This window comes from Parus major, chromosome 2 (assembly GCF_001522545.3).
Source record: "Parus major isolate Abel chromosome 2, Parus_major1.1, whole genome shotgun sequence".
Lineage (NCBI taxonomy): Eukaryota > Metazoa > Chordata > Aves > Passeriformes > Paridae > Parus > Parus major.
The window spans coordinates 137,406,392-137,431,953 of NC_031769.1; the positions used below are offsets into that span (position 1 = coordinate 137,406,392).

Sequence of the window (25,562 nt, forward strand, 5' to 3'; positions counted from 1 at the left end):
AATTTATTAACAGAAAGAAGCTTTCTCCATGAGACAGACTTGGAATGAGTCACTATGATGTGGGTCTGCATATGGCTTAATGGGACATAAAAAAGGTCTGCACACATCTGTGGATGGCAAATTCAGCAGTAGATTAGCCTAGGATAATGGTTACAGGTGACATTCATCACAATCAAGCTGTCTTTTGTTTGTTTTTGATAAACCAATATATGACAAGCTTTATCTATATGCATAGAGCATCCATAAACCAATGGACACGAGCAATTTCGCATGGAAATTCAACTAGAGCTTGACAGCAGATTGGATTGCAGTACTTCATAGGTTTGATATGTTCATAATAGATTGTCACATACCTGGCATTTCTCCAGACAATGTTTATAGCTTAAAACAGCAACAAAAATTTGGAACATGCAACAAACATTTCCTTATAGGCCATTTGGGATCACTGCACATTTGGCACTGTTTTTTGAATAACTTTATCAATCCATCTTCAGGTTCTGTTATATTTAGATCAAGAACAAGTACTGTAAGATAAAATCTACATAACCTATGCAAAACAAACATTAAAAATTATGTCTTCAAAGCTGTAGTCAAGGAAAACCTTGATTAAATAGAACAACTGTGCTGACATCCAAACCCCAACTGGACACTCTCCTGGACAATCTGTTCTATTTGACCCTGCTTGAGCAAGGGTGTTGGACTAGATGGCTTCAAAAGAACACTGCTAAGCAAAATAATTTTGACCTGCAAACAGGTAAATAATCTCAATTCAGCAATTCCCTGCACCCAACAGAACCTGCAGAGAGACTGACTGGGGTTTATACTCATAAACTTTTGAGGATCAAACGTTTAAGTAAAAGACCTCCCTGTAATGGCAGCACAGTATCAGCAGGCCCTGTGCAATGCAGGTGCCCTGTCAGTACAGCTGACAGGACTGGGACTACATTGACAGCTTGTCTCAAACACATGGCACACTGACAAAAGATACACATTTCCTCAAGGGCATCGTTGTTTAGCATTTCACAAAACAGAACAAAACCTCAAATTCCCCTTGGGAGAGCATTTGGGTTTTTTATTCAGTGATTAAGAAGCAACACTTTTTTCTGTGGAACTTGGAGGCTTCTCTTACCAACCTGGCAGGCACGAATTCCTCATGCTTCAAGCAGAAATACTGGGAAGCAGGGTAAGGTCTGCACAGCCCGATGAGTTGCAGGCTCTTGAGATTCTGAAAACTTCTGTGGGACAGCTCATGTTTTGACATGATTTTTTGTCTTCTTTGTTTTTGTTTTTTTTTAATTTTGGGTTTGTTTATAGTTTTTCCCCCATCCTTTTCTGCAGGGTTAAAAGACTAAAATCCACAGCAGACTGCAGCCACTGAAGAACAGAACGCCTGATTTTCAGTAGCAACACAGCTACCAAATACAAGCACTCATATATTGGATTAAGTTAGATAGTACCTGTAGTTAACAAAAAGCCATCAGAATAGGAGTCCCCCAAGTTTTATCTGAGGCCAAACACTTGGTGTTGATTGCTGTATAACAATTATCTGCCTCTAGTAAGTACTTTGAGGTTCAGTAACAATAATGAAACCTCAGGTGAGGGAAGACTGTATTCTGTCATGGGTTTTTTTAAGGAGCCATATCTTTAGTCCACCTTGTTAAAAAGATTCACAGATAAATTCACATGTACATGCTTCAGACTAATCATAAAGTATTGTGTCAGTAGACTCACATTTATAAGTGTGTGGTTTTGATTCACAGGTAACAGAATCAATTAAAATATACATGTTTCTCACAGTCAGTTCTTTCTGAGTAGCAAGCATTTTTCTGGATTCCTACAGAAGGGCAGGAAGCCTTCTTCTACAGCAGTTCAGTGCTGGTCACCACTAGGATCTGAGGAACCAGATAAACACTATTCAGGGTGTACAGATCCTTGCTGGGTGAAAGAATGAGAGTCAATTCCTCAATGCAGTAAGGGCCTGGACAGAATCCAGCCTTTTATTGTATTTTTTTTTCATTCTAACAGCTCCTTTCACAGAATCCACAGGAAAATTCTGGAGCTGGGTCCTTACATGTTTGCTGAAGAGCCAGGTATTTGTGACCTCCCTGCACTGTGCATTCTGCTATAACAAGGATGAACCTTGGGGTCAGATGCACTGCCCTGGACCCTGTCAGACTTTCAACCTTTTCAATTAACTATATCAAATCAAACAATTTCCACTAGAGCACCAAGAGGCACTTCTTTTTAGTGAAAGCTATTCCTTTGGCAAACCCTGACTAGTAGAGGGCACCTACTTCAGGACTTCCAGCAATAAAAATAAAATAAAATAAAAAATATCCCAGCTTTGTATTTTACTTTTATTGTAATATGGGGGAGGTAGAGAAGGGAGAAATCCTTTCTCCCCCAGTCTTTTTGCTCTCTGCAAAAGTGGCTGGGCTGGTAGTTCCAAAAACAGAATCAAGGAGGGACATAACAAACGAGGCGCTGACAAGCTCATTAGCAGAGCGGGGAGGCTTCGGGTGAGGAGGGCTCTCCCGAGCGCAGCTGTCACTCCTGCGCGGGGCTGCACGAACGCCGGGACAAGGCCGGGATAAAGCTAGGACAAGGCCGGAATAAAGCCGGGCCAAGGCCAGGATAAAGCCGGGACAAGACCGGGATAAAGCCGGGCCAAGGCCGGGATAAAGCCGGGCCAAGGCCGGGATAAAGCCGCTGACGCTCCGCGGCCCGCGGGCCGTTCCCGGTGCGGCGGCGCCCCCTGCAGGCGGCGCGCAGGCTGCGCAAGGGAAGCGGCGGCAGCCGCAGCTCTCCCAGGGCAGCCCCGGGGCTGTTCGAACAGCGGCCGCAGCCGCCGAGGGACGGGCTGAGCGCTGCAGCTCGCTGCTTGCCCAGCCGCAGCGGGGGAACTCGGCAGAGGACAGCTGCAGAAGCCAGCCCTATTGCTGTGGGCTGTGCCTAGAATCTCGGCAGAGGAACCAGAACACAGCTGAGAACATAGGGCTGTGACAGATGTGGTTAATCCTGTTGTCAGAGACTTGCTGCAAGACTGGAGTCGTTGTCTACATATGAATTATAAACCAGAGACCATGAAGAAGGTGGAATCACCGCATAATTGTTGGAGGACATCTGGAGGCAACAGCAAGTCAGAGGTGAGAGAAGGAGCACAGGATATTGCAGACCAATGGATGAGAGAGATTAAATACACACTTAGGATCAAAGAATCACTAAGGTTGGAAAAGACCTCCAAGATTAATCCAGTCTTTGACCAAACAACACCACCATGTCAACTACACCATATAGCACTAAATGTCATGCCCAGACATATACTGAACATTTCTGGGGATGTGGACTCCCAACACCATCTCCTTGCACAGCTTTTTCCAATGCCTGACCAGTGAAAAAATTCTTCCTGTTGTTCAAAATAGAATTCAAACTGTCAACCATGGCTTCATCCAGGTTCAGATATCAGGAGCTTCCTTCTGCATTTCACCATGAGGTTGAATGTATTATTAGACTAAGGAACACTGCCAAATAATTATAAGATTACACTAAGACTAAATCCCTGTGTCATGAATAGCACATGCTGGCAAGTAACAAGCTGAAATAAAAAAAATCAGTTCTAGTTGCTCATGATATCACAAACACACACCCACTAAGCAGCAAATTAATTCACTTTTTCAAAATTAAGAACTGTATGGTCCTCTAACAACTCCTCCACTTAATCAGTCTAGTTTTCCTCATCTAAATTTTCCATACCTACAACTGAGCCATAAAATTGATGTCATAGTTGCATAGCAAAGGCAACAAATATTTCTTCCCAAACAATAGCAAAAGTTACCTGAAAGGAGACCCTGCAATACCACCCATTTCTTTTCCTGGTACACCAGAATGGGATCCAAAACTTCTGAAGTGTTGCAGGGAAGCCTGACTTAATGAGAAATGAGAACTCAGCAGTGATAACCATCAGTTTAACCAAGCTGGAATAATAATTTCCAGACTCCACAAATACATCAGGAGTTCGAAAAAAACCCCACAGAATAACAGCCTAATTAGACTTCAGTCAGGGCAAAACACTTGGAATCAACACAACTCATGCAAACATCTAGATATTCAGTGGCCAATTCTAAACTAAGGAGCCCAATCTTTGAGTGGATAGACTCCAGATCATTATGCGCCATCTTGAAGTTGTTCAGCAGTGTTAATCAAGTGGGGAAATATAAAAAAGGGAAGTAAAGAAGTGCCATCAGAGTTAAGAATGCTGCATTCCATGGCTTCAGGCTATTCCTTGGAGGTCTTCCAAATAACATTAGAGCTTCACCTTGCCCAGCTTCTAGACAAAGGGCTCTTCCACAGCCTTTATTAATCGAATATGGTAAAGTAATAATGTAATCACTAATGGTTAGTCATAGATCCAAAAATATATAGGAAAAAAACACCATAAGAATTAAATGAGAGGGTAAAACTTTGATATTGGCCAAAATGTTAGAACTTTTAATAAAGTAATCAATATCCCTGTAAAGCAGCTAAAGACAAAATAGTTGATAAAAGCAGGCTTCATCAAGAACACGAGGAGGGTCAAAAACAAAATGCTGACAAAGGAAATAGGGTGAACATAAAAGGGGTGTTTTCATAACATCTTGTCTTAGCTATAGTAAGTCCACTAAAATAATCTGTTTAGAGGCAATCATTTCCTCTCCACTTACTACTTCAGTAATTAACCCTCTTACCCTTGGTTTTACAAATCCCACTGAAGGTGGATGCCTGAGTTACCTGAGATAGATGGGTAGGCACCCAAAGGCTACTTCAGTGGCTCTTAAGCTTTTTGGTTCTGTCACTGGATTACAATCAGTGTTCAGTTCTTCTTGTAGATTCACTGTGCAGCCTTATCAGCAAACTAGGAAATATCACAAAGCTTTACAACATAGTATGAGAATTCCTGAAATAGGGTTTGCTAAGACATTTGATACACTTTTCTGTATCTTACCCTAATTCACATTTTTAGATCTCTTCTGAGTAAGGAACAGAAATTGATTTTGAAACTGGCTGCCATGGTGAGAGTTTCTGGTGGTGCATTGTACACAATATTGATGTGAATCAGTGTTCTGTGGAGAATACAGTGGATCAAGTTTACAAAGACTGTTCAACAAAGATCTTTCCAAGGAGTACAATAAACATGATATGATCTCTAGTTAGGAAAAAAATACTAAAATAAGTATAGCAAGATTAAATTAAAAATTAAAAAACCCTTGTGTTAGAGGGAAGGAATAATCCAATTATCATTGCATGTATAATTATGAAACATTAATTCCTCATCTGACAGCATATGAAGTAAGTTCCAAGGAACAATTAAACACTGCTTCAAACGAAGAGCACTTTTTCTCTCTCTTCTCTCCTCTCACACTCTAAGAGTACAGAAGAACTCATCTGCAATAAGTTGACAGGGAATTTCAGAAGCTAAAGGACTGGAAATATACTTTTCAGTTCAAAGATGATTTGGATTCTGTGTTCTACATCAGGCAGGAGTAACAGCTACAGTGAATCTGTCTACCACAGCTCTACTGAATACTGAAGGAAAGAAAAAGAGGCAGCTAGAATACAATTCACTTCTGAATATGCTGTAGAGCAACTGTTTACTGAGACCAGGAGAGATCTTCCCAGGTAAAGTGGATACAGCGTACCAAGGAAAAACTGCTTGACCTAAAAAATATCCACTAAGACAGGAAACTGTGTAAAACGTTCATCAGCAGATCTCACAGCTGATAATGGATTACGAGCATGGAAACTTCATCCTAAATTTAACAGACATGGAATTTAACATCATTGACAAGCAAGGCCAAGCCCTTTATCAAGTTCCCTTTTCTACCAAACAGAACAGATTATATTATCACTTCTTCCACACTGAATTTTATGTAACAAATAAGAGCACCCAACACTCCCTACTGGTTTGTGCACAGAAGAGAAAAAATATCTATCTCATTACTAACTGATGAACTCCACAGATTATGTATCAATGACAACAGATCAGAAAATAATCAACTATATTATATTTAAGTTACAACTCCCTTGAAGTGTTTGAATACCTCACTGTCCCCTTGTCGTCTGCAGATGAGCCTTCCTGGTTTTACCAGATCTTTTTTGCAGCCACCACAGTTTGTCTCATGCTGTGGATATATTTGCCATATATTGTATGAGCTATCATCTGACTGAAAAGACAGACCCAGAAACCATTGCTGAGACAAGAGAGAGAATTATTTTCACACAAAATTTTCTATGTCAGAAGGAGGCTGAATACTGAAAAAAGATTTATACTTTTCCAACCTCTTTCAATTCTATGCTATATAAACACAGGGCTACATTAATATATTTTGGATATTCTTCCATGAATAAAGAATAGTTGCCATATATTATTCAAACAGAAGCCTTATCCCGACACTCATCACTCTTTGATGTCTTCCACGTGTTAAAAATTTGAGAGCAGCCAAATATGAAACAGGGAAAACTCTTCAGTCCTTCACATTTTCCAACACAAGCATCACAGCTCCACAAAGAATGCTGCAAATAGGCCAGACCTTATCCAGACAGCAGAGTAAAAGCTCTCTCCAAGGTGAAGCAGTGATTTGATTTTATTTTTTAAACGGCAGATGGATGTAGTCAGAATTGATCTGACATCCCACCAACCAACATTGCTGTTAAGACCTCACAGAAAGAGTATTGAAAAGTGGCATAAATAAGGACTGAGGGTAAGGCTGGTTTAAGCTTTGCACCACAGAAAGCAGAAAGGATTGGCAGAGATGGCTGGAGATGAAAGTTGCTTCTGCTCTCCACTATCAGACTAACAGAAGACAGACAGAAGACATCTGTTGTGCTGAAGAGCACTGTCACATGCAAAACGAGGAAGGTAACTAATATTTTATTTGATACACCCTCAATCTAGACACAATGAAGGTGCTTTCTGAGATATATGACAGTGCTGAAGAATGTTTAAAACTTGCTACAGTTTGGGACCGAGGAAAGAGAAACTTAAATAGTGTTTTAGAGGAGCCTTAAGTACTTTTCCTACAACACATTGCCCTGACCCAGGACCTTCTTTGCTTGGTATCAGTCCTACACCTGATCATAAACACACCTCTGCCAATAGCAACCTAAAAGGTAGGCTGTGACCAGTGTTTAAGGGACAATAAAACAATGTCCAATAAAATAATCTAAGAAAAGGTGCTGGTTTATATAGTCTTCTGTAATGGAACAACAGTAGGATCTGTGAGAAGACTCTCGAGGAACAGGTGTCAGGAAACAGTTGGGGAACACATACAAAGGCCACTTTAAAGAAGACTTCATTTTGCTTCTTGTATCAGGCCTCACATTAGGTGTGTTATGTCACAAGAGATATTTTGAGTCAGTGTAATACTCATCAATAATGGAAGGATGAAAGATAACGATGGAATCACTTGCCAAGGGAAGGGTCAGGAAGCGAGCAGAAGTTGTTCCAAATGAAACAGACCTATTAACAGGAAGGCTTGGTTGACTCAAACAATATCTTTTCTACATATATCACAACACATTTAACAACACTGGAATCTTTATCTCTGTTAGACATCAACCAAAACATATGGCAAAGGAAGAATACATTCAGGAGGTCTCACCAGAGTTAATAAACTCACCTGGTTTTGGCCACCCTTCCTGCCCTGGAGCAAGGAATGAAACATAGGCCCCTGCAGTCCACTGCACACCTTTCAACCCCAAGTCACTGCACTGGTTGCACCACAAAACTCACCTGAGGTCCATGAATTAAATTATTAATGTTCTAAAAATTGGAAAGATATCTGGTAACACTTTGATTAAAAAAACAAAACTTTCTCTGTATAGAAAGACAATAACTTAGATCTTGAGAATTCAGATTCCAAGTAAACTTCCAGTTTAGTTCCAGAGTAAACTGAAATAGCAACAAGATACCTCCATATTTCAGTCTAGTATCTTAAACCATGAGACTGTCTCTTCACTAAAATGCTAAATAACTTGATCATTTCATCTGATATGATAAACCCTAACATCTATAAATACACTATTGGAGTGAAAAAAATTAATCAATGCTGATTTTGAAAGCATGATTTTATATTAATTTCATGTCATAAAGCTTATTTATGTCAATAAAGCTTACTTAATGCAAGCATCTTAAAAAAAACTAGAATTAGCCAGATTTCATTTGCAGCAGGTTTTCATTAGCAGTTTATATTTCATTTTCCAAGGTGCTGTTTTGTATTTAATGAATATTCAGAAGCTCTGGTCCCTTCTAAAACTAAAATGAGGTATTCTTGAGTCCTCTTCCTTTCCTTCTTAAAAGTGTAATTTAAAAAGGCTCAAGTCCTTTCAAGTACCTCTTATCAAATTCCTTCAGTTGGACCAAGGTACTTCTTGGGTATTACTTTGACAGAATGAGTTTTGTTTAATGATCATAGCATTAAAACCTCTTGCTCTGAAGATATGCACTAGCACACTGGGGAACATGGTGCAAAAACAAAACATGAAACACGGTTTCCTTCCTTGTTTGTTTGTTTCCTTCTTTCCTTCCTGCCTGCCTGCCTGACTTCCTGCCTTTAAGTCATATATCTGTAAACAATTACTTAGACATCTTTTTTCTTACTTTGTCAATGGACCATGTGCCCCAAAATAATTATTCTTTAGTCATTCCATGCCCAGTCTTGTTCCTGTTAATGCTGACACATTGGAAAAATAATTTGCTTCAATGGTACAGGATAAGACCAACAAATAACTCATCTCTCTAGAACTCCCCCATCATCTAAAAGTACTGCTGCCCAGCAAATTCAAAGTCACAAATGCACACAGAGCAAGATCCATTTCTCAGGTTTATCACCAGGAATATATCCATATAAAATGAGTGCGAAAAACTGGCAAGTCAATGCACCTTTTTATGTCTCCTCCTACTGGTGTAAATGCCAACACCCATTGTAGAGCCCCCAGTGACATGACCCTACCATGGCATTGCCTTCTTTGTTCTACAGACCACTGTCATTTTTATCCCCTCCCTTTTCTTATTTTTCCCACCACCGTTAATTCCTGTCAGGTGCCCTTAGATCTTGCTCAGTATTACACCTTCAGATTCTTTCTGTTCTGTCTCTGGGTCCGACACCTTAAAAATACTTCTCACCTGTTGCTGAGTAAGTCAACCACATGCTCCACTCCCTAAATCCAAAGATTTAATGTATTAAAAAAAAATCTCCCAGTTTCTTATTAGACTATTCCATATTTCTCTCCCTAACTGGCTGCAAAATGCATTTCACTGGCTGATTCTGAGGTACTCAGTAAGTAACCAGCAAATCATAGGACCATGGAAGAATTCAGACTGGAAGGGACCCCAGCAGATTTCTGGTCCAATCTCCAGCTTAAAACAAGGTCAGCTATGAGACCAGATTGGTTTTATCTAGCTGGGGCTTGAAACCTTCCCAGAACAGAAACTAAGCAACCCATTCCATAGCTCAAAAGTCCTCATGTGGGAAGAAGGTTTCTCCTTATTTTCAGCCTCAGCCTTATGTGTCTCATACATCACTGTAAAGGGTCAGGTTCCATCGTTTTGATAACCTCCTTCTGTATAGTGGGGGCTGCTGCTAGTGCTCCCATCCCACCCTGGCAAGCTGCCTTCTCCCCAGACAGAACAAGCCCAGCTCCTTCAATCCACTGATCACAGGGCAAGAGCTACAGCCCTGAGTATCTTTGCAGCCATCACCCTAACTGCACTGGAGATCTAAGAACCGTAGTCTAAGAAGTAAAGGGAATAATGACTACTCTTAATCAGGGTCCTGTGCTCCTGTTGATAGTGACAGCATTCATTGCTGCAAGGCACAACACTGGCTCATTTTGTCCTCCTGACTATCAAGGTCCTCTTCACCAGAGTCAGTCAACCCCAGTTTCAGTGGGGTGAAGGAGCCTTGGCCTTCCCAGTGGCACAACTTTGCAACTGTCCTTGTTGAATTTTGTAAGGGTCCTACTGATGCAGTCCTGCCTATGTCTGGTCCCCATGCCTAGATCCCTATGGATTGTTCCTACTTGAGTCTATAGACTGGTACCCACAATTTTGCTGTCATCTGCAAATCTGATGAGAGTACACTCTGCCTACCCCATGATGCCTTCAAGATCACTGTTAATATGAAGATCTTTTTTCTTATTAGGTAAGTTTCCAGATAAAGAATTTTTTCTTATACATCTGCATCTGGTTTTCATCAGAAGTAGTAAAGAGGTATAAATCTCCACAAAGAAAAGGCGAGTTTTGGTTGCATCTTTGTCCCCAACTCATAAACTGTAATTGCAAGAGTCTCAAGTAAAAGCCACACTTCTCAACACTTACGGTTAACAACTGTTAGATATCTTTGCTTAAGATAATTTTACTGGCTTATGACCATGCCCTAGATTTTATCTTCAAATAAAGTTAAAATATCCTTTTTGTGTCACTTTGAAGAACTTTTCCATCATACTTTTACATATCAAAACAGCCTGTAAAGTCACATTAATTCCTGAGAAATTTTCAACAATCACATAAGTTTTCCACAGCCGTATCTGGGAATAGTTACACTACCTTGGCTTAATCTTTACATTAATGCTCCGTTCATGCTCTGCTTTTTCTGAGCCACAAATCCACTGTTCTTTCACTTTATTAGACTTCAAATAATCAGAGTCATGAGGACCAACAGCACTGGAAATATCCTCCTGAGTTAACGATTCCACTCGCAGTATTATCACATTATACTTTTCTAAAATCTGTACAGATATTGATTTTTTTTCTTCTTTGGTAGTTGCTGAATTAAAATTCTTTTCTTTCCTGCAGATTTACTTTCGAACACTCATACCAATATTTTCCCTATACCTCTTTTGTGTAACATAAAAAAGATTGACCTCAATTCTTCTTTTTCATAGAGGTCCATGAAGTTCAAAGTTTCGTACATCTGCAATGAAACTCCAAGGTTTCCAGCAATGTTTATGCTGAAATGAAAATGTCCTCCTTTCAACTTCATCTCACATCTGCCTTAATTCTAGAGACTAAAGTAAAGCAGTACTAGAAAATATTTTAATATAGCTTAATTTTCTTCTGGTAGTGCTCTGGATGCAGTCAGCTCTGTACACATGGATGGAGACACAGACTACATTCCCACAGACTGCATTCAGCAGATGGTGACTGAGAGGAAAAGAGCAAAATGGTTATGTACTGAACCTTAACACTTAGCAAACCAATATAAGCCACATCTTACATGTGTGTACATGTACTCATGGCTACATAGCAAACAAATATGGGCAGTTTTTTGTGTTTGCAATAATTCACATAATATCAGAAAGAAAACAGCAAGAGGATTGAAGGTAATATTTGAAACAACACAAGTACCCATGCACATGGTCAGACATTGACTGAAACACACATTAGCTAAAAGCGCATTATTGTTAAGACTGAGATTTGTATGTGAAACTCAAATTCCTGCTTAATGTTAAATGGCTGAGTGCCAATTTCCAGTTTTGTATACCAGCACTGCAGAGAACAAATCAGTGTTCCATTTTAAACAATTTACAGATTAATTACTGTATGGTCTAAGGGAAAAAATGCTATTTAACTCCCAAGTTATATATGCAAAACTCATGCCAATTCAAAATGATCAGCCAAAAGACAACTACAGGAAACTAAGTAGGAGTTAACAAGTCAAGCAGATTAACAGAATCAATATCAATTTATAAAGTAAATAAGAAAATAATACAATTTTGCTTTTTCTTAAAATATATTATTTTAAGAAAAGAGACACAGCTTTGAAGGTTTGGAGGTTCTGTGTGTATTTGTGGAGTAACCATCATAGAACAAAGAAATATTTTTAAGACTAGGCAAGGAAAGTGTGTGCAACTGAGAAGCAGCACCCTATACAGTAAAGGAAAGACTGTAAGAAAGAGGTTGTAATCAAGCCACATTTTGGACAGATATCAGTTTTGTTGGCTGGAAATAATGGTTTAAATTGATTTTAGGTTGATCCTAGGAAAATACCAATTTTAAGACTCATAAAATACTGGAATAGAGAGATACAAAAATCTGCTTAATTGCAACTTTTCTAGAACAAAGCTAGACAAGCATCCATCAGAAATGAACTTGTTGTACTGATCCTGCTTCAGGCTAAGGGAGAGGCTCAGTTGGGATCACTTCCCATCCTATGTGTTAAGAACACAAAGATTAATTTTTTTCTTTAAAAAGAGTGAGGAGAGGCACAAAAAAAGAATATGAATTCAAGGTCAAACACCTCAATGAAAGATAAAATCTACATAAATTACATTTTCCTCATAGGATGTTTCTTAATGGTTGGGTTTTGATCTTTTTTTTTTTGAATGAATGAACAGGGTGAGGCCTTTACCCACATAAAGACTGATTTCTTTCCTCATTACATTGACCCTCGACTATCTAAACTGTATTTTAAAGACATGAGAATATCACTTACTACATCCTATGAAAGCTGGAATACTCCCTCTGCTCTAAACCTTGCAACTCTCTAGTCACACATTCAACAAAAAGCGCTCAGTGCACAGTCACAATCTATTAACAGCAAAGTAAAACAATTCACCACATTTTAAGTAAGTAAAATATTTCTGAGAGTGCATACTTTACCAGTTATGTCATGTTGTTTGAATGACTCACTGTAGATTTGATACTGATTAGGGCAATGTTTCTTCAGCCATTTGCAGACATCCTGTTGGGTCCATAACGCCACAGGCTTAGTCAGCTTCACAGTCCCAGACTAGGAACACAGAATGAAGAACAGAAGTGATGTTTAGTCTACACACAAATTTTGGAAATATTACTTTGTGACCTCCATATATGATATTAAAATACTAAATGCAAAACAGGAGCTGCTCTGACAAATGTCCAGTAATAGCCAGCCCATTACACAAGACCCTGCTGTTCAAATACATCACACAGGAATCACACTCAGTGAAACGTTCTTTAACATTATTTTCCATTGCATTAGGTTCCTTGCATCACAGAACCATACTGCACTTGAATAATTAGTTTTAAGAGTGACCAATGACTACAGCCAAAGGATAACACACTTTGAATACTACAAACTCATAGGAGAGTTGTATATTTTTGCCTCAGTTTGGATATAATCACAGAAGATGAGGAGTACCCTCAGGCCAGGCATGGTCCTCAACTACAATGACAAAAGATCTTGCAACAAAGGCCTTTAGTGCCAACAAGCCTGAAGACTGGTTTTGCCTGGTTAAAGGAGACTACACACCAATGGAAATGGAGCTGGTGATATTGATTCATACTGAACATTTTGGCTGACAAAATTCCTAATTTCAATGATGTTTACAGGCTTCTATAGTTTTTCTGTTTCCTTTTTACTTTTAACGTTCCTATAATCACCTTTACATAAAATAAGTAGGACTCCCACTTAAATCAGTTGTTCCTTTATAAATGAGTAATATTTTTTAAAAATAACATTGTTCAGTACTTTCCTTATAATTGAGTTTTATAATAGATTAGCAGTTTATAAATATATATTCATAAATTGGTAGCCTTATTTTATGTATAAAGTCACAGTTCATTTAATCAAACAATTCACCTTTTCCCATACACTCTTTTTAACTGCTACTTGAACTTCAGGAATTTAAAACCTCTGGCAAAGTAGGCAAAAAACAAACAAAAAATATTCAAAGTGATTTAATTTTTTTTTCCTGCAACACAATCTGCCCAGAAGACTAAAAAAACTTTAAACAGATGGGCATTTATTACCAACAATAAATGTTTCACATTGGACACTGCTGATGTAAGTAGGTGTGAATATCAATGTATACATCTACTTTATATTTTGTCAAGGTTTGTTTCTATGGTATGCATGCAGAATACTGTCCTTCAGCTCTCTGGTGGTGTAAAAGTTTCAAGAGAAGTTTCTCTGCACAAATCTGGGGTGAAGGGGAATGTCATATCAATCCATCTTCTCCATTAGGACTCATGGAAGACTCCCTCAACATCACCATCCAGGGTTTATCCCAGCATTTACTCAGATGTGCTTTGTCTGACAGACTTACAAGGTTACTTTGAAATTTTTCATTACTAAAAGCCCTAAAGACCAAGGCACTTTTAAGCTAGTGCTTTGCATGTCCTATTAAGTCCATAAAGGATGTCATGCAAAGATAGTAAATTACGGCCAGAGATTATGGCAGACCTAAAAATCCAGCAGGCAAATGTGTCTTGAATTTCTCATGTCCAGTTGTCCCTATCTCTTTTTTATTGCCTGTATACAAGTTAAATAAACAGCAGAAAAATCATTATTGAATATGTAATACAATGCACATCCCCTAGCTCAGCCTTTCTTGATTTGAAGAAAAATAGACTCATCAACAACATGAATCCTATTTCAAACAGGCTAATAGGCATCATACGTATTGAGAGGTATCATAATAATGCAGGAAACCACCACAAAGAATCAGTCACATCTGCTGCTGCCACCCACCAAAATACAGAAGCTTGACTGACAGACTTGGTCTCCACAGAAAAAGACACTTCCAGAGGTGTTGAAGGTGCACAAAAACCAGGACAGCACTTTCCCCACCACTACCCTTTTCTGAGCAGCTCATCAATCTTCTACACACACAGAATCCCACACTGGTCTGGAGAAGGAGAAGAACTGCCCTGTAACTCCCAGTTCCTCATGCAACTCAAAAGATCAAAGGGCCCTCAAACTTCTCTGGCCTTCTTGTTACCGCTATTTAAGTCAAAGAAGAAACTGAATTTCAATGACGAGTCCAGTATTATGCTATCAGCTGACTTTTTGTTACACGCAGATATAAAAGCATGTCCTCAAATTACATCAAAGAAATAAACAAGTAAAAATAGCCCTGTGACAGTCTCTCTTGATTCCATAGAAATCCCTGAAAAACAGGCTCAAGACTTCACTGTCTATCTTTATATGTGTTACTGCTTAAAGACTTTATTTTTTTTTTGCATTGGAATTTTTGAAGACTAGAGAAAAGTCTGTCAGCCCTTGAAAAATAAATGGTTAATGGTTTCTCTTGTACATCACAAAAATACTTAAATGATAAATATTTGTATACAAATATATACAGCTTGTTATAGACTTATAACCTATTTATTCCTAGCTGAAAGTACACAAGCAGTGCCAATGTTTGTTTAAGCCACGAGGCTGTTCTTTTCAGTTCAGCAACTACTGTCCTCTTAAAACGTTTAAGCATCATCATGTTAAACATTTAAGTACAAGTTTATTAACAATTACAGTACAAATTTAACACATCCCTCTGTGCCTACAAAACCGAAAGATGGTTCCAAACATAGCTTTTATGCCGTGCCATATACAGATCACTGCACAGCAAACATACATGCTAACTTCTTCAGTGTTTGGAATTATGATAGAAACATTTAAGCTCATAACTGCAGTCAAAACAGGACATTTTTACATTGACAACATCAAATGTTAGTTTTCATTTTCTAATTCCTAAGGACTTGATGAGTTAGCGGAATAAAGGGGGTTTAAAGCATGTCTTCACTTTCATTTTTGGAACATCATACCCAAAATATTTTCTAGCCAGATGCTCCAAATTAAAGGCTCTTAAAAATATGCTTTCCTCAGACAAAATTCAATTCTTAGTTTCTTCCCTGCTCTGAAGGCTAGATCTCATACAAAAAAAACTCCCAGTAAACCAAAGAAAATTAAGTGTACCCTAAACATACCTACTAAAAGACACCCCTGCCATTAACAACATATGAACTACCTAGACAGATGTAATACATAGTATGTTTTACTTTATTTCTGTTTATCAGCTCAAAGAATAGGCCCAAACTGATTAAAATAAAATAATATATTAAAAAAATACCTTTGATGTGGCCTTCCTTTTAATTTTCCTGACATAAACTCATCCTAAGATCACCCTTTGCTGGCAACTCTGTAATAGTTTTAATCTTGCCAGATGTTATGCCAAGTCTTGTGCCAGATATAGATCTAAAGAGAATAAAAGTCTAAAGTATTCTGGTCTTTTCTTGTATATTTGAAGAAAAACCAGTTTCTTCAGGATTTTGTGACAAACTTATTCTTCTAGATTTCCCAACCTCAGCTTTTTTTACATGTATCTCAACATATAAAAATGACTGCCAAGAAAAAGAAAAAACGTATTTACTGCGTGTCAAAATTTCATTCTCACTTTGTTCTATGGTGCAGGGAAGATAGTACTCAACATCATTAACTCAATAATAATTAAATAAACAAATCAAACTTACAGCCTGTGCATTACTAGAAAGTGTATTTCAGTATTCAGAATAGCATCAGCTACCAAGCCCTGCTCCTCCTAAGCAATGATGGACAAGTTATCTTTTCAGCCTTCCAGGTGCAATTTACCAAGCCTGCCAGCTTTGAAGGTAAATTTATTCACCAGAATTTGTCTTTATTTATCATATTTTACTCCAGAAAGAAAGGGCCTCTGTATTTTTGAGTGACAAAGGATTCAATTTCATAATTTAAACTACACTACATACTTTCAGACAAGCTATTTGAAAGTGCTTCTCCAATTCTAACATTTTGTGTATTTACAAACCTGCTAAGATCACAAAAGTCAGGGATTGTGGAGATGAAGATGCTCAAACAGGGCTGCAGGTTTCCTGGAATAAGGCTGTCTCATACTGTTTGTAACATCTGGTTTGCCAACATACTGATCCTGACATTTAAGTGTACTCAATGCATGTTTACATTCAAATTTACCCAAAGTCAGACCCTACATTTTCTTTTATGAAACAGACAGATAAAAAAGACACTGCTGAAAGCATTAAGGAAGATTTTGCTCCAATATACATCTTGAGAGACTTTGTTCTGAGGTTTTCAGATTAAATAGATAAAGACAAAGCAGAACCAATTTTGTTACAGCTGTACTGCTCAAAGGACTTTCATGGTTTAGACTCTGCCAGCAAGTAAATACCACACAGCTGCTCACTCACTCGCTCCCCCAGTGGGATGGGGAGAAGAATCACATTAAAAAAGTTAAACTCATGGGCTGATGTAAGAAGAGTTTAGTAAGTGAAACAAAGTAAAATATAGTAATATTCATGTTAATAGTAACAATTATAATAATGATGATGATAATAATAACAGTGATTAAAAAGAAAGGAAGAAAGAAATAACACCCCAGTAAAACAAGTGATGTCCAATACAGTTGCTCACCACTTGCACTGCAATACCCAGCCCATACCCAGTGCTTGGCTCCTTCTGGCTGTTATGGTTTAACCCCAGCCAGCAGCCAAGCCCCAGGCAGCTCCTCACTCCCTCTCCCACCAATGGGGTCAGGGAGAGAATCAGATGGCTAAAAGCCAGAAAACTCATGGGCTGGGATAAAGACAGTGTAATAGGGAAAACAAAAGCCACACACTCAAGCAAAGGAAAACAAGGAATTAACTCACTGCTGCCAACTGGCAGGCACTTGTTCAGCCATCTCCAGGAGAGCAGGGCCTCATCACATGTAGCAGTGACTCAGAAAGACAAACACCATCACTCCAAACATCTTCCCTTGGCCTTTCTTCCCCCCGCTTTATATCCTGAGCATGATGTCATATGATCTGGAATTTCCCTTAGGTCAGTTTGGGTCACCTGTCCTGGCTGTGTCTCCTCCCAAACACCCAGGCACCCTCGGTTTCCTTGCCACCGTGGCCGTATGAGCAGCAGAAAAGGCCTTGGCTCTGTGCAAGCCCTGCTCAGCAATAACAAAAACATCTCTATATTGTCAACCTTGTGCTCAGCACAAATCCAAAACATAGCCCCATACTAGCTACCATGAAGTAAATTAACTCTACCCAAGATGAAACTGGTTAACACCCACCCCAGGTTTGCATACTGAAATTGATATCCTATGGAATATCCCTTTGCTCAGTTCGGGTCACCTGTCCTGGTCATGCTCCCTCCCAGCTTCTGCTACAGCTTCTCACAGGCAAAGCATGAGACACTGAAAAGTCTTTGACTCAGGGCAAACACAGCTTAGCAGTAACCAAAAGATCCATGTGTCACCAGCATTATTCTCTTACTGAATCCAAAACACAGCACTGTACCCATGACTAAGAAGAAAACCAAGCCTATTCTAGCTAAAAATAGGACAGAACACAAGCAAGGCAAGTCTACAAGGAGAAGTACCACAATTTATTAGACCAGTAGTGTGGGTTCTTCCAGCTGTGTTTCAGACACAACTGCTCAATGCTGAACCATTATGTTAACCCAGTCCGGCAGTTCGAGGGAAAAGGGGACTCAGTTGTGAGGAGTGTTATGAGACAAGCAATGGAAAGAAGAAGGTTGTTGTGACCTAGCAGGGACAGAGAGAGAGAGCAGTATAGGTGGCTGACACAAGAATAATACAGAGTCAGTTAGGTCAGGAAACATTAAAATCGGTTAAAAACCATTGACATATCTGTGCTCAGAGAAAGAGACTGGAAGGAAAGAAATGGGATTGTTTCATACATCAACCTGAGAAAGAAATATTTCTTAAATCAAAACATAATGCCTCCTGCAAGCAAACTACAAATGGTCAATGATATATTTAAAAAATATAAAAATAAAATTTTATGTGTATCTGACACAGACACATAAAGCAGGGAACTTAACTACACAGCTCCAGGAACCATCTAAGTTATGAAATCTTTCAAGCTGCTCCAGAAGCAAGACTAACAGCATCATCTTCATCATTTTATGACAAGAAGCAGCAGAAGTAGCAATGCTGAGTAACAATTTCAAAAGCATGACTTTTTTAAAACATGCTTGAGTTGTATTTCTAAAGGTGAGAAAATACCATATATTCCAAATTACTTCTCCAACATTAAACTGCTTATACAGAATTTAGAATCAATGGCTAACATAAATATGGCTTTGCATTCTATAAAAAAAACAAAAAAAACAAAAAAAAACCAAAAAAACACCACACTTGTGAATGTGCTATCTTAAAATATTGAAAAATCTGGAAAGGGCACATTTTGTTTTAGAAATTAATTTTCTCAGGTCTTCAGATAATTTATACTTACAGATTTTTCCAGCAAAGACAGAAGAAAATTAGAGTAATAAGAAGACATGCCATAAAACCACTGAAACCTCCCTTGTATTGGGTTCTCATTTGCATTCTTGAGAATTTTAATACTAAGACATGAAAACAAACCAAAAGAAACGTGTTATTACAAAACAAACAAACATACAAGGAAAATACTGTAAGACAACTTATCTTTTATAGGATCAAATGTTAAAAAGATTGCTGATAGAAGATTGAATGTTCAAAACTTGAATTGGATCAGAAATCCAGCCACTGAACAGATGGTGACAGTCTTCTGGTATTGGGGGTGAAAGAAGAAAATTAGAGAAAGAGATGAGGATGCTGGGGCAGCACCAGCTCAGGGCTCTGAGCACTCAATGAGCAGGACCAGGAGAGCCCTCTTCAGAAAGGACCAGTTTGGAAAGACTGGAGACTGGCAGGGAAGTCATGGAAGGTAGGAGAGAAGTGAAAAAAGTACTGTAAAGTAGATTTTCTGTTCCTATCCTTCCTCTTCCTGAAGGAAAAAGAGAGAAGAAAATGCCACTCCTACAGGGCTCCCTCCTACATTCACAGCAGTAGTTCACTGCCTGCAGTCTCGTCTCCATCCTTTCACACCACCAGGGCCCAACTCGCTCACCTGCTGCTTTCTGTTGCCTCCAAAGGGCTGTACCTGCCAAGACAACGCTCTGGCAGTGCTTAAAGCCAGCTCTGCACAAGCAGAAACTTCTGTCCCAGGGTCCCAAGTCCATGTAGCAGCACCACTTGTTTAAAGACTGAACAGAGGGAAGCTTTCCCTGGCTTTCAAGCAACAGTAGGACTGACCCAACCCAGCACCTTCTGTACCAGTGCCACAAACAGGTGTACTACAAACAGGGGGGGGTGGGAGGGGAGGAGAAACAAATTATGAAATATAATGAGACTCATCTGAAAAGTAAGAAGTTGGTAGAGGGAGTTAAGTCCCTCTGAAGGTTGTTGCAAGTATAATCACCAATAGGAAAGGCTAAAGTTATCCAAATACCACTGAGCATTATCCTGATCAGGATAAAGATAGAACCAAAACACCAGGCTAAGATAAAAAAGGTGACATGTTTCCCGTGAGAGCTCTCTCTTTCCATGAAATATCCCACTCTGAAAGCAAGAATCATGACTGGCAGATGCAGGTGTTGATATAAATGGTAGTGGCACTATCAGCAAACTGTGAAGAACTGAAATGTCAGTATGAAAAAGGAGTAGACAGAGCACTCCTCAGCACTGTCAAAAGCCTAACATCATTCTAATTGCTATTAAAAATCCTGAAAGCCACAACTGGGACAGACAGGCCAACAATAAAATCACAAATAGGACCAGGAGCACCATCAATTTTAGGTTTTCACCTCCAAATCAAAGCATATAATATTTTAAAATTCACTTCATGTGAAAAAACAGTATTTTAAATCTTGCCAAATTTAAGAGCCTTTTCACACACCACAGTGGATTCCTTCCAGTCCAACAATTAAATATTTGCTTTTGGATATTTGCTGAGAAAACCAAAAAGGAAGAGAGGAAGAGTTGCTCTATTGGTGTAAGGGTTGCTGCCTCACAAGGTTTGTCTGTTGTTTGAAACTTCTTCATTCCTAGGGTTCTCATTCCCATCATCTATGTCAGACAATTCGAAACGGTCCAAATCTGGCTCTGATCACCACTGATCACCAATATCACATATTGGAATCTTCACAAATAAATATAAATCCTTCTTGTTTTACAAACAGAAACTTACTCTGTATCCTATATAGATCTGGAGAACAATTTCTGCTTACACAGCAAGTGCCTGACAACCTGCCTTGTACAGCTATGAAGAGAAAAGGTTCCTCCTTGACCTTCTCCAGTCTGCTTGCAACCACTCTTCAGTCAAAAAAGAAACTTAATTTATTTTAATTAATGGTGCCGATTAATAGTAATTTATAGAAAAATTATCAGCCAAAACCATGAGCTAAAAATGTAGAGATCTGAAGGACAGAACAAGTCCTGAATTTACACTTGCAAATTTAGTAAAACGAGTTAAAGAAGTTGGTCAGCCTGTATTTGTTTTGTAAATCATGAGACTGCATCTGACTCATAAGTACATGTATTTGCTAATACCTTATCTACAGTTCTTCAGTCACTTAACTGTATCCTGTCAAGTACAGCTCAATCACTAATTGTTAGCAGTACAAATCACAAAACAAGCTACCCGAAATAAAAATAACTAGACAGGACCATGACAGTTTTAAATGTACTTGTTCCATATTCACATTGTCCATATTAACTTGGCTAAGAACTGAAATGTGGCAATTAAAAATTCTGATGTGTAGATTAATAACAGAATTTTCTAAGGCTTATAAAAATTAATTTTCTTTACTAGGGATTCAACTACAATAAAAATAAGTCTTTAATGGGGGAGGTGGTGGGAAGAGTTTGTACAGAGCAGTACCCTAGTCTTTCCAGAAATTTCAGGTAACACTGGTAGCAAACAAAATTTTCAGGGTATTTTAATCAAAACATTGTTCAAATACAGGCTAAGCCTGACCTCACAAACATATACTTAAGAGTATCAGTGGGGGTTATGTGGTTTTTGGTGACATGCTTTTCAAAGAAATACACATCAATGGCATCATACTGCTTTTGCTGAGGTAGTATTATCTTTCTCTGGGGAGCTGTCATTAATGATATCAGCAATTCATATTATTTTTTATTTTGGGGATTTACTAATGGAATTTCCCATAATAAATCTGTGCAGCACAGACCACACCTCACTCCTTCCATTTATAATTACAGTATTCTGTGAAGAACATACTCAACACTAGGGTTTGAGTACTTGCTGTGTATTTTTAAATAGCTGCTGTATATCAGAAGTAGAAGGTTCATTTTTTCATCTTAAACACACAAACAGTAAAGCATTTCTATATGAGAAGAGCTATAAAAGCTGTTACTTCAGTATTAGCAAGTAGTGAGGTTAATTCTGTCATTAGCTCAACAATGGTACATTTGTATAAGAGGAACATCCAACATCTTGAGAGGATCTTAATTCCTATTAAATGACAGACTTTCTTACAAGGTCTACTCATTCCGAGTGAATCACATTTTTGGCACTTTTGTTTCCAGCAGATGTGCCAATTAAGAGGCTTGCACTGTAAGAAGTAGTATAACCTTCCCATGCCAACTTTCAGTCTTTATGGATAGGCTCATTCATATGCAGAAGGCAGGTGCAACAGCCAAGGCATTTTAGAGCCCAGCAGCAATCAAAGTTTTCTAGATGTCTTTGCCAGTTGACTCTTAACTATGTTTTCTTGAGCCAAATACATTTTGAGGAGAACAACTTTATAGTACGTAAGTACAAATAAGAAAAGGTCTGAGTCTAACCTGACAGGTCAATCTCTTGCTTCCCCAATAAGACATCCAGCAAAAACGGGAGAAAAAAAAGGCAAATGTTGACAGAAGAGTCAGATTAGCCCAACCATCTGATTCATGCAAGAGCATTGCAATGCCTGTGTAAAGAAGGTCATAATGGATTTCTCAAATAAATTATCTAGAAGGCAGATCCATCACTTTTTTCCAAAACAAGCAGAGCACTTCTGATGTCAATGTAATTATTGCTAATTACCTTTGAAAAACTAATCTTCTCTACCTAATAAGGGAATTCCTGTATTTGTTTATCATCCTTGTGAAGCACTACAATGCCCTTTTATGCTCCACACTGGGATCCACAAATGCCAGGCCCTTTTGCTATTAATACTTTTGTTACAGTGCATGTCTTATTCCAATGCTTTGGGCTTTTAGCAAATTGTTATAGGAGACCCACAGACTCTCCTTTTTTTGCCCCTTTTACTGGATGGGGAATGGCTCATTCGGAGTTTGATTTCCTGCTGGTGTTAAAACCAGCACACATGGGAAAATGGGACATTCCCTGGGACATCCAGCAGGCACTACAGCGAGGCTAAGAAGGGCAGGAATGCCAGTGAAGATTCGAATCTTCGGTTCCAGGTACCATTAAAAAATAAAGCCCAAATATGCCCAAAATGGCCCAGTAACATCTTCCTGGAAAAGGCACCTGTGAGATGTGACAACACAGAAATGTGGCATTGAGGTTTTCAATAAAAATATTATGCTCACCTGACCTCAATATAAGGAACTTCTGTCATAAGGAGATGAAAGTGAGACAAGGGCTAAAGGAAGGTAAATTAAGCATAATAAGGAAGAATATTTATCTGCTGTGATGTGTCGACTGCATATCTATCTTTTCTGGAGAGAGATCTGTGAAGGGATAACTAAATTAATGTCCAGGGAAGACAAACTGGCCCTGAATAAGAACTGGAAGCATTTTAACCAGATTTCTGAAATAAACTCAGTCCCCTTCTCTTTCTTGATTGCAACTTAAGATTACATGAAAAATTCACACTAATCCTTCAGTTTCTGTTTGCAAAAAGACCAGTAGCTCAGGCAGTGAACAGCACGCAGTTCTCAAGATTCACTCCAGGGGCAAATCCATGTCAGAAGCCAAAATTTAACTCGTGGCTAAGTAGCTGATGTTCTGTAAGACCAGAGCATAAAGACACACGTAACTTTTAACATCTGAAATTTCCCATTAGGTCTGATATGCTGTTCTGCCCAGATCAGGGCTTTTGTCTCAACAGCAGCCTTTGGCAAGTGATATTTTTAAACAATTAACACATTCAACATATTTTCCTTCAGAGCTGGCATATTTTTATGAATAATAAAATATACAGGTACATCCAATAATACTCCAATTACATTATTAAGGAAATCTTCATTTTTATGCAGGTTTTTATATCTGTCCAATTACTGATGCATAAATGACTCCAGGTAAAACTCACTGTTGCACTGATTCATTTAAGTCCTTTCTAAGAAGCATTACATTTAAAAATAAGCTTATTCCTATCTATCCAGAAACAGCAGGTAAAACTACAAAGTAAACATGCAAAAGAAAACTTAAAAATTGCAAATGGCTTGACAAATCTGCTTTGCAATTTTATTTTAGACCAAGTTACTGCAGGGTTTTACAGGTCAGTTGCCAAATTGAATTAGTCTGCTATATATTCTCCAATCCCCAATGTCTGTTCAAGGGTTTTATGCTGGAAGCTTCTGAATTTGTCCAAATTCAAAACAGTACACAAAAATAAGCAAAAGTCATTGAAAAAAATTCAAGGATAGAGGATGTTTCAAAGGCATCCAGAAAATACTTTTTCTTTATTTTTGCTTGTTTTGACAGTCCCTCAAAAGACTCAATTTTCTAATCTCCCAGACATCAGAATTCAGAGAAATGAACTGTTAAAGAATGTTACCAGACCTTTTAGATGAAAAAACATGGCCAAACACAGGCAGCAACAGTAAATAGCTGATATAAAGAGCACCATCTACTGTCAGGCAGCACTTTGACAGCCCCAGACTTTTGCAAGGCACTGCATCCCCAGTGTCTTTCAGCTTTCTCTAAGAGGTGTGTAGTACTTTTCACATTTTCTTTTTCATCTGCCCTGTCTCACCTAATACATTCAAGCTGTTCTCCTGCTCATGGCTCACCAGAGCCCAGCTGCTCTGAGATACAGCAGCACAGTCAGCCCCTCCACCTTCTCATTTCTTTCCCAATTCACTTTGTGATTGAGGTTTCCCAGATGGAGATGATCACATCTTGTACAGAGCTACTATACCAGCACCTTACAATTCTAAATTGTTTAGAATTAAACAGTTGTTTATGAGGACATTTCCAAAACCTCCTTAGTCAACAAGGGTTTTCCACACCTAAGTCAAAAACGTTTGAACTGTCGCTAGATGAGAAGCAATCATCTTCTTTGAAGTCTTACTTCATATAATGAAATATCCTTCCATGTTCTCATGGAGAAGATTACATGGAGATGGATGTCCCTTACTTTTATCCTGCTGCTGTTTTATTTCTTTGAACACAGCACTGTAACCTTTTATTATTTTACTACAAAAAATTATTAGCAGATGCACATAAGAAAAGGCTGTTTCTTGACAGACAAGAAAACATTATCAATATCCACAAATTCTCTTGGCTAGTATTATAAGAAATATCATCTAGGAATGCCATCTGACATCTTGATCACTTCTAAACACAGGCATAAAACACAGTAAAGATGCACTGAAGTACTCTGGCACATCATTTGAAAGTACTTGCTAGCACTATCACAATTACCATGTGAGATTTGCATTGCAACAGTGTAAGAGCTAAATCCTTTCAAGAGCATAAAAATTAGAAATCAGAGTAACTCTTCTAACGAAATTCACTGGTATTAAAGCCTTTCACTAATAACCATAAAAACCATGTGTTATAATTTATCTCAAAAGTGAAAGTAGAGAAGAAATATTCACATATGGTTTTTGCTCTGTGTTGCTTCACTGATTAAAACATCAATAACACACCTCAAACTCATCACTTTCTTATATTTCATGCTGATTGCAAAGGTCAATGAAACTCAGTTTACTGTTCTTACACAATAATCCTTGTCAATCTATTTAGACCAGGATTA

General features: G+C 38.4%; 1 protein-coding gene across 1 annotated transcript in view; it reads right to left on the minus strand.

Moving 5' to 3' along the window:
• The window catches only part of SAMD12 (sterile alpha motif domain containing 12), a 178,261-nt gene that overhangs the window by 122,822 nt on the left and 29,877 nt on the right, over positions 1–25,562 (minus strand). The window contains exon 3 of the mRNA XM_033519475.1: positions 12,638–12,767. Within this exon, the coding sequence (XP_033375366.1) occupies positions 12,638–12,767 (130 nt within the window). The remainder of the gene's footprint in view (positions 1–12,637; positions 12,768–25,562) is intronic.